The sequence below is a fragment of the Emydura macquarii genome, unplaced genomic scaffold, assembly GCF_026122565.2.
Source record: "Emydura macquarii macquarii isolate MOO-44397 ecotype Brisbane River unplaced genomic scaffold, CSIRO-AGI_Emac_v2 contig_1644, whole genome shotgun sequence".
NCBI lineage: Eukaryota > Metazoa > Chordata > Testudines > Chelidae > Emydura > Emydura macquarii.
Window position 1 is genome coordinate 20,842,968 of NW_027131781.1, and position 14,191 is coordinate 20,857,158.

The window sequence follows — 14,191 nt, forward strand, 5'->3', positions numbered from 1 at the left end:
TTGACATGTTCAATTGCTTTCTGTAAAACAAAAACACTCATATATATGTACTTACAGAAAACTATTCTGTGTGTGGTGTATGCGTGTGCATATATGACACCGTGGACCTGAATCAATTGCCTTTTCAAGTCAATAGGAAGACTCCTGGTGGCTTTTCTGGGAGCTGGAAGGAGCCTTATCTGTTGTTTAAATATTCACAAAAAACCAAAAATAACAGCTGTAGAGTTGTTTTTTATTTGGGAATTTTTTAAGTGACAGCTAATAGATACAGTGTTTATGAAGCACACATTTACTAAGTACAACGTCAGACACTACAACATTTCATACCATATGTCATTCTGATATTGTTTTGGTTTTCATCTACGTACTGTGGTGGTATATAGTGAAAACATGTTTAAAGGCTTTTATTTATCAGATGAATTATCAGCATCATAAAAAAAACAAAAGTCATTCTCTCAGAATTCTTGTATGATATTTTGAAATGTGTTCAGTTTTAAATTCTAAATGATATAGACCGTCATCTTTCAAATGCTGGTGTTTCCAGGTATGGAACAAGAGTTAATGGATTAAAAAAACCCCCAAAACTTTTCATAGATACCATATCTTTCTATTTTGGTCAAGTAGATTAGATTAATCACATTTAATAAAGCACAATTCTTTACATACTTTCAAGTTCCATCTCAAATTAAAGCCGGGATAGCAATTTGTTAAAATTTGGATAGAAGATTTTGTTGCAAAATATGCAGAGCAAAATAATCACTAAACTAAAAATATACCAAACTCAATGAGGTAATTATTGTGCAACATCTTTAGAATGGTTATATATGTCAAAAGGGACATTGACAAATTAAGTTCCAGCATCCAAAAAAATGTACTATACCAACAGATAATAAATTAAAATATAAAATATATGTCCACATTAAAAGAGCATAACCATGATTCAAAGGAAAAAAATGTTGTTAAAAGACTTTTTTTTCGTTCCATGGTTATTTAAAGAGACCTTAAACCTAAGATGAAAGATATTTTATATCATTAACCAACACTAAAATTGTTACTTCTGAAAAGTGCTTGTAAAATACTGTTATGTAAAATCTTAGCTAAATTACCGAGTACACGTCTATTTCAACTTAGAAATATTTTTCCTTTAAAACATGTCAAGCAGCATACACTTTTAATGTGATATAAATGTAACACTAATCAAACCACTGAGTTTAAGGATAATTTAATACCTATAAACAACTAATTACTACTTTGTTAAGGGAACAAGATACAGTAAGGCTTTATACAGGTAAACAAATTTTAAAAACAAAAATACATTTTAAACATAAATGTTCAATGTGTTTAAGTAGTAGATATATTTCCTGATCTACTGTATACTATTGTGCCAGTTTTATTTAAACAGGTGAAAAAGTTTCTATTTTTATAAATGTTTTCATCGATTTCTTGCTCTTATTATATTACTGATATCAAGACTTTTTCATGACATATTAATATGTGCAGTATTTCCTGAAATTTTGAAAGATTAGTACACTCCACCGTATTACATTATACTGTGTTTGGAGCCAACATATAGTATCCTTGGCCTCAGAGATAAAGTAACAAACATACTTGAATGAAGTGATTTTGGTTTACTTTGTATATGAAAATAATTTAAATAATTTAGCAAAGAACTTCCAAATTAAAGATGCAACACTTACTTTAGGTACCTGAACGTATTAGTAGTGAGCTATCAAACACAAAAAACGGGCACATACTTTTGCAAATAAAAAGGCATGAGCATTTCAAAATGGTACTGACAAAGGTCAAGCTTTCTTTATTATACATTTTATCAGTCACCATATATAAGGTGCATGTCTATATCTCAAATAAAACAATTGAAATGTACTGGTCTGTTCAGCTGACAGCAAAATTATTCTGTAGTTTGCAGGCAAACTAATTAGTACCAGAATATTCTAAAATTATACCTCTAGAATACTTTTCTGTTCTTTAAAAGAAAGAAATGTTCATGGCAAGATGCTAATTTGTATGATATATTAAAAGTATTGCACTCTACAATTTAGTAATGTGTAACTTTTTTATTTGTATCTTTGAACCATACATCACTGACCATGTTTTAAAATTCAGGAACAGAGGGTTGACCAAGGCCTCTGACTTAACTGTTGCACATTTTGAAATATAAATTCCACACTGGAGCAGATCTGAGGAATGAAAGAGGGAATATTTTTTCTGACTGGAAGTGCAGTGGCCAAAACAACTGTAATTTCTCATTGTGCGTTCGGGATCTTGCAGGACACTTTATCAATCTTTTTTAAAACTATTTTTCTAGCATGAAGTAACCCTTTTGTTAAATATTCATTAAACTATGTGGATAGATACACAAGCTACACATTTTAAATACTCCATCCCAGTCAATATTTGTTTATGTTTCTAATAACTAATATATAGACTAATGAAGGTATTGAGCTACTCAAGGAATTTCCCCTTTCATTCTAGGTATTTGAGAATACATCTTAAAGTGTGGTAAAGAAATAAAATGGATGATATTGAAAAAATACAATGCCACTTCTGGGGACTAAAAACAGACAAAGGAAAATCCCTGACCAACTACAAAATATTAAATCCATACTATAATCGTGATTGATGTTTGTTCATTTTGCCATAAGACACTGAATATTTTAGTAAACTATCTTTAAAGAAAACTACCATGTAACTTCCAGTGTGCTACTTGTGCTTAGTTACCATTTTCCTTCCCAGATGATATTTGTTGACATTTGCATAAATCCAGTTAAAAGAATGAATTGCATTGGACTGTAAAAAAAAAAAAAAAAAAAAAAAAAAAAAAGTGAAGTCTCTTATTTTTAGTACCTAATAAAGGATCCTGTCATACATTTTAAAGAACACAATACTCAGCAGCAGTTTAATATGCTTAGTAAACCACAGTACTAACAAATGAACACCTATGTTATACTGTATAGTAAGCCAAAAGACTTTAATACTTCATAATTTATGTCACACTGACATAAATAAGGAAGCTGTTTAACAAACTATTGTATATATTGCCAGTGTGTTTCTCCATTCCAGTTTTTGACGATTTAAACATAACAGATTCCTACATGACTATGTATTCTATTACAAAATGCCTTAATGTCATTGCCTCCACTTTACTGTGTCTGTCCTTACTGGTCCCTGCCTATGAGCAGACAGATCGTGCATGGACTTTAATGTACACTATTTAAATATGTTACTAAAGATCTAAAAATGTCTCTAGGCAGCTGAAGACACAATTTTTGCTCAAGCCCTATATTCATAATCTGGAAACATAACAATCAGTAATGTGTCTACTTGAAAATGACGACCTATACAAATGCACATCTTTCTACCAGCTTTCCAGTTGTGGTACAGTTATGTAGATTTCCAGCTACCCATACTAAAAATCTGGGCATATACAATATTGTCCCTTCAAAAAACATATTTTCATTTGCTTACTATGTTTTAATGGATTCAGATTTCAGGCAACACATTCACTGTCAATAATTGACAGTGCATCCTTGGTTCAGACACGTGAGATGAATGCTAGGCCCAAGCTGGCTGGAATTTGAATGGTTTCTAATGCAAGAGAGGATGGATTAAATGGAAAAGTAACAGGAAAGATGTGTTTAGCATCCATTAGCAGCTGAGGGGAATCTTTCCTGTCTCGTAAACGCATCTACAAAAGATAAGAAATTGACCGTGTTAGTACTTCATCTCTCAGCAAAGGCAGATAAAAAATAATCACGTTGCATTTGAGTTGTTTAATATCATGTTTGTCATGTAAAAAAACCACTGGAGCTTATAATCAGTTATATTTGATCTTCAATTGTCACTACTTTGTGGGCTTTAAACATTCTCTTCAGAGAAAATATTAAAAAGAAAACATGAGTTTTTGTAAAAGGTAAGAATTTTTAAAGCTCGTCATACTAAATATTTGAATATTGATCAGTGAAAAATAGATACATATATATTTGGAAACTTGATCTGGACCTTTTGTAACAGATGTGCACATAAACCAAAGCTGCCTCTGGGCAACTTTGGATCTGCATGTCTTTCCTTCATAACAAAATCTGAAGTAACATTTAGATTTTCTGTAGAGGGTAGGGAACCTGTCCGGCATATAACTCGACCTCTTCAGTGATTATGTAGAATGATTAATTTGTTTTGTTTTAGTATAGTCTTGTCAGTCTCCCTTATCAATCTTATTGTTCCCCTAATAGATACCAGGAAGACCAAGTTTTAAAAATGATTTTTAAAAGTGAATTAACTAGCCAGTTTTCCTCTGAATTTTCAAAATGTTTCATTCTCATCAGTACTTTCCAAATTAGAAGAGCTAAATTAAAAACTTCTGACATGTATGGCTCAGTTTTCAAAGCAGTCTCAAACTGACCTTTCATATGAAAATAACTTAAATGAATGGGTTTTGCATGTACAAATTCCATCACCTGATTATAAAAATGTTTATCCTTGAAAAATGGGCATACTGGAGTGCGCAAAAATAAAGATATAGAGATAGAAAACTATGTTAGCTTCTGAAAATCATGCACATAGAATTCATTTTAAAAATAAATAGTGATAAAAACAGTTTAAAACGTCTAAGAAAAAGCTTAAATCAACAAACTAACACAAATTGTGATAGCCTACAATAAACAAAAATGTCTCTGGTGTCACATTTGTATTACAGAAGAATAAAAAGAAATGTGGCTAACAAGCCTGCTTTACTTTGAGTATTGCATTGTACTTTATGACAATACCTATTTTGGCTCACTGATGTGTTCCTGCAGAACTAATTGAACAATGTATGGGGCAAAAAAACAGTCTTACCTGTATTGTACGTATAAATGATACTGAGACCCTTTCTTCAAACTCATTAACTGGAGTATACAAATTCAAAACTTTTACAATCTGTGAAGAAAAACAACAGTTCTTGGTTTCAGGTTATTATTGATTTAAATGCACCCTATTCTTCACATTAAAAAAATACTGTTCCAAATGAGTCTTTTGAGTGCTGGTTGAGTGCTGGTCTATTAGGAATTTTCTTATTTGTTTAAGAAACTGCTATATGTTATAAGAAATAAAGGCACATATTTAAAATAAACAAGCCTTTTAAATTTTTTTAATGAGAACGTGTATAGTTGTACAACATTAAACCTTGAAGATTAAGCAATCTTCAACGTGGCACACAGACAACTCCTACTTTTTTCCCATGACAAGCTACGAGAAATTGGCCAGCTAATATCAGCAACGGGGGATATTGGAGGTTGATGACTTTTTTAAAATGTAAGGTTTAGCTCTCACTCTCTCCGTCCTTCACACATCACTTGTTTTCTTAGGCTGTGTGTCCTTTGGGGCAGGGACTATTGTCTTGACCCAGGTGTGGACAGTGCCTAACACACTGTGGAAACTAGCAGAGGACACAATCAATCATTAAAAGCAGTAATAATATCTTACACCCACTGAAGTATGTGGGAGCAGTGCCACTTCCTTTACTTGATTTTGGTCCTACATTTTGGACCCTGCCCTGCTCCCATCAAAGACTGTGGTAAAATTTCCACTGATTTCAAACGGAACAAGCTTTTGCAGAACTAAGACGCCATACGCAGAAAAAGACAGACATCAGTACAGGAAGCATCAAATGATATGGAATATATTTCTTTAGCTTAAGTAAAATTCTCTGTAGTCTCTTTTTCATGATTCTGGCTTTTTTTTTTTTTTTTTTTTTTAAAGGAACTTGAAACTTCTGAAATTAGAACCTTTTCTTAAGATACAAAAGCACCAGGTGTTTCTACATTTCTGATGCAGGGACTGGGCTGGCACATGGTGGTATGGTACACGGGCATCTCTTTCTTAATCCAAAGTATTCTCTTATTCTTGGAGTCGAAGGCCTGGCATACACAGTTTTTGTACAGATACTTTATAACTATTTAGGTCAGCGGTAGTGTTTTTTCAGTTGAAATAACTGTACTAGTACAACCCCTAGCATAGATGCAATTATACCGGTATAAAGGAGCTTTATACCAGTGCTGCTTATTCCCCTTAGCTATACTAATATATGGTACTTATTCACACGTATAACTTTGTCCACACTAGGGGGATTGTACCATCTTAACTATACAGGTACAATTAAAGCAGTACAACTTTGTGCATAGACTAGGCCTAAACTTTCATTTAAAAAAAATAAATCTCTGACTGTTATGAGAGAAGCTTGTAAAGGTGAACAGAGTGTAAAGGGTGGCCAGATGTCCTGATTTTATAGGGACAATCCCGATATCAGGGCTTTTTCTTATATTGGCTCCTATTACCTCCCACTCCCTGTTCCCATTTTTCCCATTTGCTCTCTGGTCACCCTAAATGTAACTAATGCAGTGAGGTATGCTTGTGTTCACAGAACCTGAAACAATAGCTTTGTGTGAACTGCCTCATTAATTTCGTTAGGAACTAACTCAGATGACAGAAAGAGTCAATCCAAGTAGCCTTGCACAATCTATGGGTTATTCAGACTCCAGTTAGGGGAAGCAGAGCCTACGGAGCCAAGAGAGCATATGTGATCATATTCTGAACAATGCAAAATCTGCTGTCATTTGGGTGGAACTTATTTTATGAGCAGACCTTGGGAGAGGACCCAATATCCCAATTCGGGCCTGATTTCATTATGCTAATTTACAATAATAAGAGTAGAAATACCCAATCTGTGAGAGATGGAAGCATATGCAGGTCTAGGGAGAAAAAAGCAGTTTTGAGGAGTGCACAAATATAACATCTGTCAAGAGGAGTGCTGGATTACCTGTGCAGTAGTTAGAGCATTGCACATGGAACAAATGGCTTCTGCATCTTCATCCGTCTTCTTTTTCACCTGCAACAACTGTGCGGCCTGAATGAGAGGCTCCAGTGTTTCTTTAGCCCCACTGTTCATCAAATTTTTGTCACGTAGCCATTCTTCAAGTTGACTCACATTGTACCTATTCAAAGAGGAACACCCCCAAGAATGTTTTTACTCCTACTGTTCAAGTCTGACCAAATCTCAAGAGCTTTAGATTTTCTGTTTAATTAATGGCCATATTTTGTTATTGTGGGTACTTCCCTCACATAGTACCCAGTTATAATTTCTCTTAAGTTAATTTCTATAGCAGCTCCCTTCAGTTGATTTTCCTAAGGATTGTTAAATAACCTAGCACTGTGCCATTAGAAACATTCACACCCCGAGTTCCAAAGAATATCTGAAAATAATGGCCAAACAAACACACACTATATATTGCTTCTCCTCCTTGTTTGGCTTTGTTTAGATGCATGGCCAAACTCTGTTTCCCCTTATTCACAACAATGGGACCACTCTGTGCAGTAAGGCAAGCAGGATTTCACCTTTTGTAAATGTAGGCTGAGATTTTCAAAATTCCATAGGAGATGAATATGACAATAATATACAAACAGAATATACCGGACAACAGACACCAAAACCACGAATAAAATATGTCCCATAGTGGGGGAAAAAAGGAGTGACAATAGGTCTGAGCATAGCATGTGTCCACTGAGCCACAAACTGACAAGGAACTCACTTAATCAATGAGAAATATTTGCTACTTCTCCCCATACTCTGTAGAAGCAACTGTCACCCATCTGGGCTGAGCTTTACTTGCAGATGAAGTGGAAATAATTTTGTTCCCCCCTAACTCCCTTTAGGGAGCTTTGTTTGTGGAATCAGGATTTACCCCTAAATTATACAATGACTTTCTGATGAGATATTAAGCGCAAGAAACCCTCAAAACCACATAAAAGAGTCCCACTACTTCTCTCCCACATGGAATGCTTAAACACAACTATTATCCAAAACAATTATCTGAGCTTAAGAAATTCACTATTATACCCAACCGCACATTTAAGAGAAGAGTGAAAGTACTACGGAGCACTCACCGGATCTGCATCCCTTTGCTCCAGGAGCACATGTCCTTGCGCAGGAGGAGGTTATTCAGGGTTACAGCTCCAATGATGTAGAACATTTGCTTGACAACCTGCTTGATCAACTCTGGATCCATGCCATGCTGACACATTACAGAGTGGAATGTGTTCAGCTGTCGAACGATAGAGTCCAGCGTGTAGGTCCCTTCATCGGCAATGCTGGACGTTCTCTTTCGCAGTCCTGTTGGCTTCACCCCTGAGACACCTTGAATAGTTTCATGCTCCAGCATTCCTGAAACTGCATTTGATTTACAACATTATTTCTGCAGTTGAAAAATGCCCAAGTGTTGCACGTTTTTACAAACAACAACAACAATAATTAATATTTATATACAGGGAGGAGATTGAGCGAGTTACTGGCCACCATTCTGTACCATTCCAGCACTTCTCTACCTGCCCCAACTAATTTCTGCAGAATCTAAGTTTCCATTTTAAATTTTAAAAAGAACCTAGCCCTTACAGTTGTAAAGAAAGCCTGAATGCGGCTCAATACCATACTGTTTTCCTGTGTCTTCAAATAAGCAATAGCTCAAGTGGAGCTAAGAGCTGCTCTATTCATCTAAATGATGTGTTGACTTTAAAGCCGAATGAAAATTCAAATGTTAATATTGTCTTAAGGGAAAATACAATAATTTAACGGGCATTGTTTAGAGTCTAGAATAAATCGTTTTCATTTAAAAATATGAATTTAAATGTTAACATTTTTAACTCTTCACTGCTGATAATATTTCTTTATTACAAGCATTTATAAGGTACATCCAGCTAGTCTGTCACCATGGGGGGAGGGGCAGAGTTGTGCTTTTGCTTCTCCCCCTGATCTCTGCTTACACTTGTCATCTATAATAGAAGGGCGCTTTAATACAAGTTAGTAGGATACTTTAATACAATTAACCACTTAAGGGAAAATACAAGAGATCATATACTACAATCATTCTCATTGCTTAGGAAGAAATTTCTTTTGATTAATGTAACTGGAAAGTTAGATTAATTTAATTTTGCCTTACCAATCATTGGCTGCAGAATATTCTCTAACACTCTGACGAGTTGCTGGTAGATCTGAATAGCCAAATCACTCAGTACTTGTCTGTATTCAGCCAAGTCAAAATTGGTGAGGCAGTGTTCATTCTGACGAGATGTGTTGTGCTTCATAAATCCCTGAATTCACAAGGTAATGGAAGCAAATGTTTCAATGTCTAAAACCAGCATTTATACTTTCTCTTACTGTAGGTGAATAACACACCTTTGAACATTCATTTCCATCCTCCTTCTTATGCCCCCAAAACATTTCATATTCTTATTTCATGGTTCTTATTGCAGGTAAGGAGTGAGATGTGAATAGGGTTTTACAAGCTTACAGCAAGAAAAGGCAGCATAATTATTCATTTCCTTTTCTAACCAGAGGTACAGGGCCAGATTCTCTGTCAGAGTCAATCTCCAATCAGTGCAGGAGAGTGAGTGGGTGGTGGAAAGTGTCAGAGCCATTCATTCTTTGGGTTGGTCCATGCCAGCCTCAGCCCTGGTGTGAGTTTGTAAAGCCTCAGAGTTGCTCCAACTTACACCACTACAGTGGATAGCTGAGTGGTGCTCCTTCCCACATCCTGCTTACCAACGGGAAGCGTCCGGTGCAGGAGCCAGTTCTGCCAACTTGGTGGCAGGTCAGAGATCCCACCCTCCAATCTTCTCTCAGGGAATTCTTAGCTGAACGCTTATGGACAGAATCCCTCCCATAATACCCAATTAAATTTGCAGAAAGGAATTAGATGGGTAACTATGTTCTGCCTTACCTGACATTTACCCAGGACAACAGGGCTAAAGGGCTAACATCCTTACTTTTAGAATAGTGCCAGACATCCTTAATTACCAGAATTAGTTAAGGCCTTAATTTCCTATGTAATCTGAAAGATGGCACTTCCAGCAGCCTGATGCCCTCTAGCACCATGCTGGGACACCGGTTCAATATGGACTTGCAGTGCCATCTACTAACTTACCACTACCTATTCCAAAAACCCGAGGTGTTTCTGAGAGATTCTGCCTAGCTTTGAGGTCTGATGGGAACTCAGATTGATAACACTGGCATGATGACACTGTGCAAACCCATTCTGGTCTGTAAGCCCCTTGTGATGCCAGTCTTCTATCTTTCTTGGCCAAAGATCATCAATGGTTTTGAACAGTCAAACGCTGTGAAAACTTTGTGATCTTGCTTGACACTATCAAAGGTGCTTTGCTTGTGAACCATGCCATATCTGAACCGAGGCCTTTGGAGCTGAACAGTTAGTGCACATTAACTGCTGCACCTATTTTCATTTTGCATTTTAACCAAACAGTAAATGTAAGGGAAAGGTGTAATATGAATCATCTGGTAAATGTTAAAAAAACAGAACAGGAGTGTCACTTGCCTCTTCTCCACTATACTGCTTCAAACAGTGCAAAAATCGGCAGGTGTTGGATAGCCAGAAGGAGACTGTTTCAAAGTCATCACCTCTTTTCTGAAGACAAAAACAAAGACATTTGAGTTTGGACTCATAAGACAAATTGAAAAAAAAAAGGTTAGAAACTAAAACAGATAAAAATACACACTATAAATCCATTCTCTTCTGGTAGCTGTATAGACTTACCAGTATAGTAATTTTGATGTTTGACAGCTTTTTGTACACTGCCAAAACATTATTTGAAAGGCAAGTTTTTTTTTTAAAGGGTGAAATTCAATTTTACACTCTCTTAGAAGCTTCAAAATATTATTTCTCAAACCAACTTTTTCTTTTCCAGTTTCACAAACGTTTTCCCCGTCCTGTGAACTGAGCTAAAATCCAGGTGACTGTTTTTGTTACTACACTTTATCTTACCAGAGCACCTTTCACTGGTGCCACAACATTAGTGATTTCAGCACACCACAACACTGAGGATATGGATGTATAGCCGGCAGGGGGAGCAAAAACATAACTTGGGAGGACTTTCACTATCACTTTATAACCATTTTAATAAACCTGACAGGTGTCAACTTAACAAGAAACCACCCCCCCCCCAAAAAGCCCTAGAGTTGCTTTGAACCTAGAAACTGCTTCCTGAACACTTAAATGTGAAGCACTTTACAGAATGTGCCTTAACGAATATAATACTAGACATACAGTTCTCATAAGAGTATCATATAGTCTTAAATATCTGAACTCCTGCACAACAGGTGTTTACGAAAACAGGTGTTTTCCAAAAGGCACGGAGTGTTTAAATGCTTTTCAGAGTCATGGTAGCAGTTTTGTTTAGTGACTGAAAAATGCCAAGAAGAAAACTACATAGGAGAATCTGTTTAAGTATATCAATGTTGGCTACAGACAATCAGTGACCTCTACCTTTCTACAATCCTTAAAATTGCACACCACCATCACTGACTCTCCCAATCAAAACAGCAACTGAAGTATTTGGGTTAACAGTGCAGCATTATTGAGAGGACTTGAGGAGTTCTATAAAGAACGAGTTGTGCAAGTGACTATCAGGACAAAATTGTACATGCATGGATGGAGGCCAGGATGAATGTTCTTTAGGATCAAACTAAGGTTAATCTAAATTCTACTGTTTTACTGAGTCAAACTGTCTAAAGTATATTGTGAAATTAATTCTCTACAACTCCATACCTAGCTATGATTGGGGACAGGAAACAACATTTTTGTGATGGGCAGTTATCAATGGGAATGACTTACTAACAGGTAAAACAAAAACAAAAGTAGATTTCAAGTAACATTTTCATAAAGCAAATTAAACAACTAACCTTCAACACTTTTTTTATGCCATTAATAGTGGAAGTCAGCAATGACCTCACTTTTTGATCATCATTAAGGTAATCAGCATGGCGGACACACATGAACAATATATATGCTGGTAGTCCTGGGATCAGGTTGACTGCCACACCACGTGGTTTCAGATCTGGGGAAAAACACACACACAACTTTACATTAAATCTGAATTCATTAGAAAGTCTAATGTGCAGTGTAGCTGCAGCTCCTCAGTTAATCATCATAGTTCTGGCCAATCAATACCAATGGCATTTATTGTTACAAATAATGTTATTTTTCTGACAGAGCTATTGGATCCCTCCCAAAAAAATCTTTGCCTGTTAAAAAAAGTTATGGAGAATTATGAAATACATCACCAATATTTGATATACTAAGCAAGAAGGAGGATAACATTATAATAAAGATTTATGCAGTTGAGTTAGTGCATTGGAGAAGTCTCACCTTCCTACAAAATGTTGGATAAACTGGACATTGCCAAACCTAAGATACCAAACTAACCAGATCAGTTATCTGATCTGATAAGGTAAATCCCAAGTTCCTATATCGTATATTGCAAATATGGAAAATATTTACCTAAAATAAGGTTCTTAACCAGTTTTGGTTCATCATCCTTCTTATATTCTAACATTCCCTGGAAGTCTTTTTCTTTCCGTGGAATATTAACTGGACGTATGGGTTCATCAATGATTTGCCCAGGCGAAATGTTTTCCATCTGGCCCACTGTAAGGGGAGGGAAAAAGACAACTGAGAAAATATTTTCCAATGAAAGCTTTACATGTCATCAGAAACTCCTATGCTCTTACTCAAGAACTCTAACATTTGTCATCTAGGAGTGTTCTTATTTGGCTTAGCCTAACACCTCCCAGAACAACTCCCATTATGCTAAGAGACGTAATTCCAGATAAACACATTTTAGAAATGCATCCTCCCTTTGATGAAAAGTGGAAGTATGGGGGTAACACCCACTGATATATATTAACCTTCCTGTCAGTGCTCCTAATGTAGTGGAGAGAAAACAGACCTTTTAGACTGTTCTGAGAAATTGAAAGCAATTAATTAGTTTTGATTTGCTGAATTCCAATCATCAAAAGTGTAAGAACCAGAAATAGCACCTACTGGATTATACTGCAGAGGTCACCATTATCTGTACAGCAAAACGTTAGCATTCTTAAAGCTTTGTTTTGTTACAATAAGTGAAAAATAGAGTTTGAAAACTATTTCAAACCAACCCCCTTCTACATGAAGTTAGCTAATTGGCACAGTCAAGGACAGAAAGCTTTCATAATCATTTTCACAAACTACGCTAGAGCCTAGGATTACCATGGAGTGCAGTTTGTGAAAATGATGTTGAATGTGGTGTGGCCCTCTATACAATAGTCGCCTAATGGTGTTCAAAGCCTGTTTAAAAGTGAACCACTTTTGAACTTTGTTTTGAAATGGTTTCCAAAACACAGATCTCAGTGTCACATGAAGGCTTCTACTCTTCATTAGGACTGAGATGGCAATTACACATCTGAGGACATGCCCACTATAAAGAATTTAAACTTTTTTATGTCATTAACAGAGGCTTAAGGAACTTAATGGACCAGATAGTTTGAGTCCAAATTCAGATGTTGCTTTTTCTTTTCTTTTTTTTTTAAAAACAAATACACTATTAATAGAAATGTCTAATCAAGTAAATGATCCTCTTTATTTAATCAGCAGCCAGCAGGGGTTGGTCCTACCTTCTGGTAATTGCATCCAATAATGAAATGAGTTTGGTTACTGAATATGGCAATCTTATGACCATGCTTTGCGTTTGCCACACCTTTGGAAAGATAAGGTAGGAACGGATAAAGGAGGATGGAGGAAAACGAATATAGGAAGGTGAGCAGGACAGTCATCAGCAGAGGAAGGAAAAACTAAAAAAGGAGAGACTAAAAAACTACATATAAACATATTCAGTGCCAAAGAGTTCAACAGGAATTTGAACAAATCTCTCTCTCTCTCACACAGAATTATAATTACCTTCAAGTTCACCAATCTTTTTAGCAAACACTTTCAGCTGCTTTTTCAGCTTGCGAACTGTCTTGTCCTGCTTTTCAAGCTGCTCCATTAAATCCTGTAAATTAAAATAAGAGATAAGATTCAGGTACTAGAAAAATGTCATTACATGTGATACAGACAAGACTAAGCATTGTTAGTGTTACAAAAGGGACTGTGAGAAAAGCTGAAAGGTGATGCCACCATCTGGCTGAAATTTGCAAGCCTGTACACTGCCTATAATTCAAGCCAAACATTATTAAACATTTTGTCAAGTTGCAGCGTGATGGAGGCAGAACTCTTATGAAGATAGATTTTGTGGATGCCCACATAACATTGTCAGTGATTTCGGTGAATGGAAGACACTGTATTGTAACACATCTATTCAAGGCTTCTCATTA

The 14,191-nt window shown here is 35.9% G+C and overlaps 1 protein-coding gene across 6 annotated transcripts in view; it reads right to left on the reverse strand.

Moving 5' to 3' along the window:
• Window positions 1–211: 211 nt before the first annotated feature.
• The window catches only part of MYO5A (myosin VA), a 98,107-nt gene continuing 84,127 nt past the window's right edge, over window positions 212–14,191 (reverse strand). For 5 of the 6 annotated variants that reach the window (XM_067555856.1, XM_067555852.1, XM_067555854.1 and 2 more), the window contains 9 exons: window positions 13,776–13,869; window positions 12,342–12,488; window positions 11,744–11,898; window positions 10,380–10,469; window positions 8,988–9,138; window positions 7,939–8,221; window positions 6,815–6,989; window positions 4,855–4,935; window positions 2,818–3,706 (listed from right to left, as the gene is read on the reverse strand). In XM_067555856.1, coding sequence (XP_067411957.1) covers window positions 3,554–3,706; window positions 4,855–4,935; window positions 6,815–6,989; window positions 7,939–8,221; window positions 8,988–9,138; window positions 10,380–10,469; window positions 11,744–11,898; window positions 12,342–12,488; window positions 13,776–13,869 — 1,329 coding nt within the window. In that variant the 3' untranslated portion in view covers window positions 2,818–3,553. The other variant, XR_010921319.1, reaches the window with a different exon arrangement.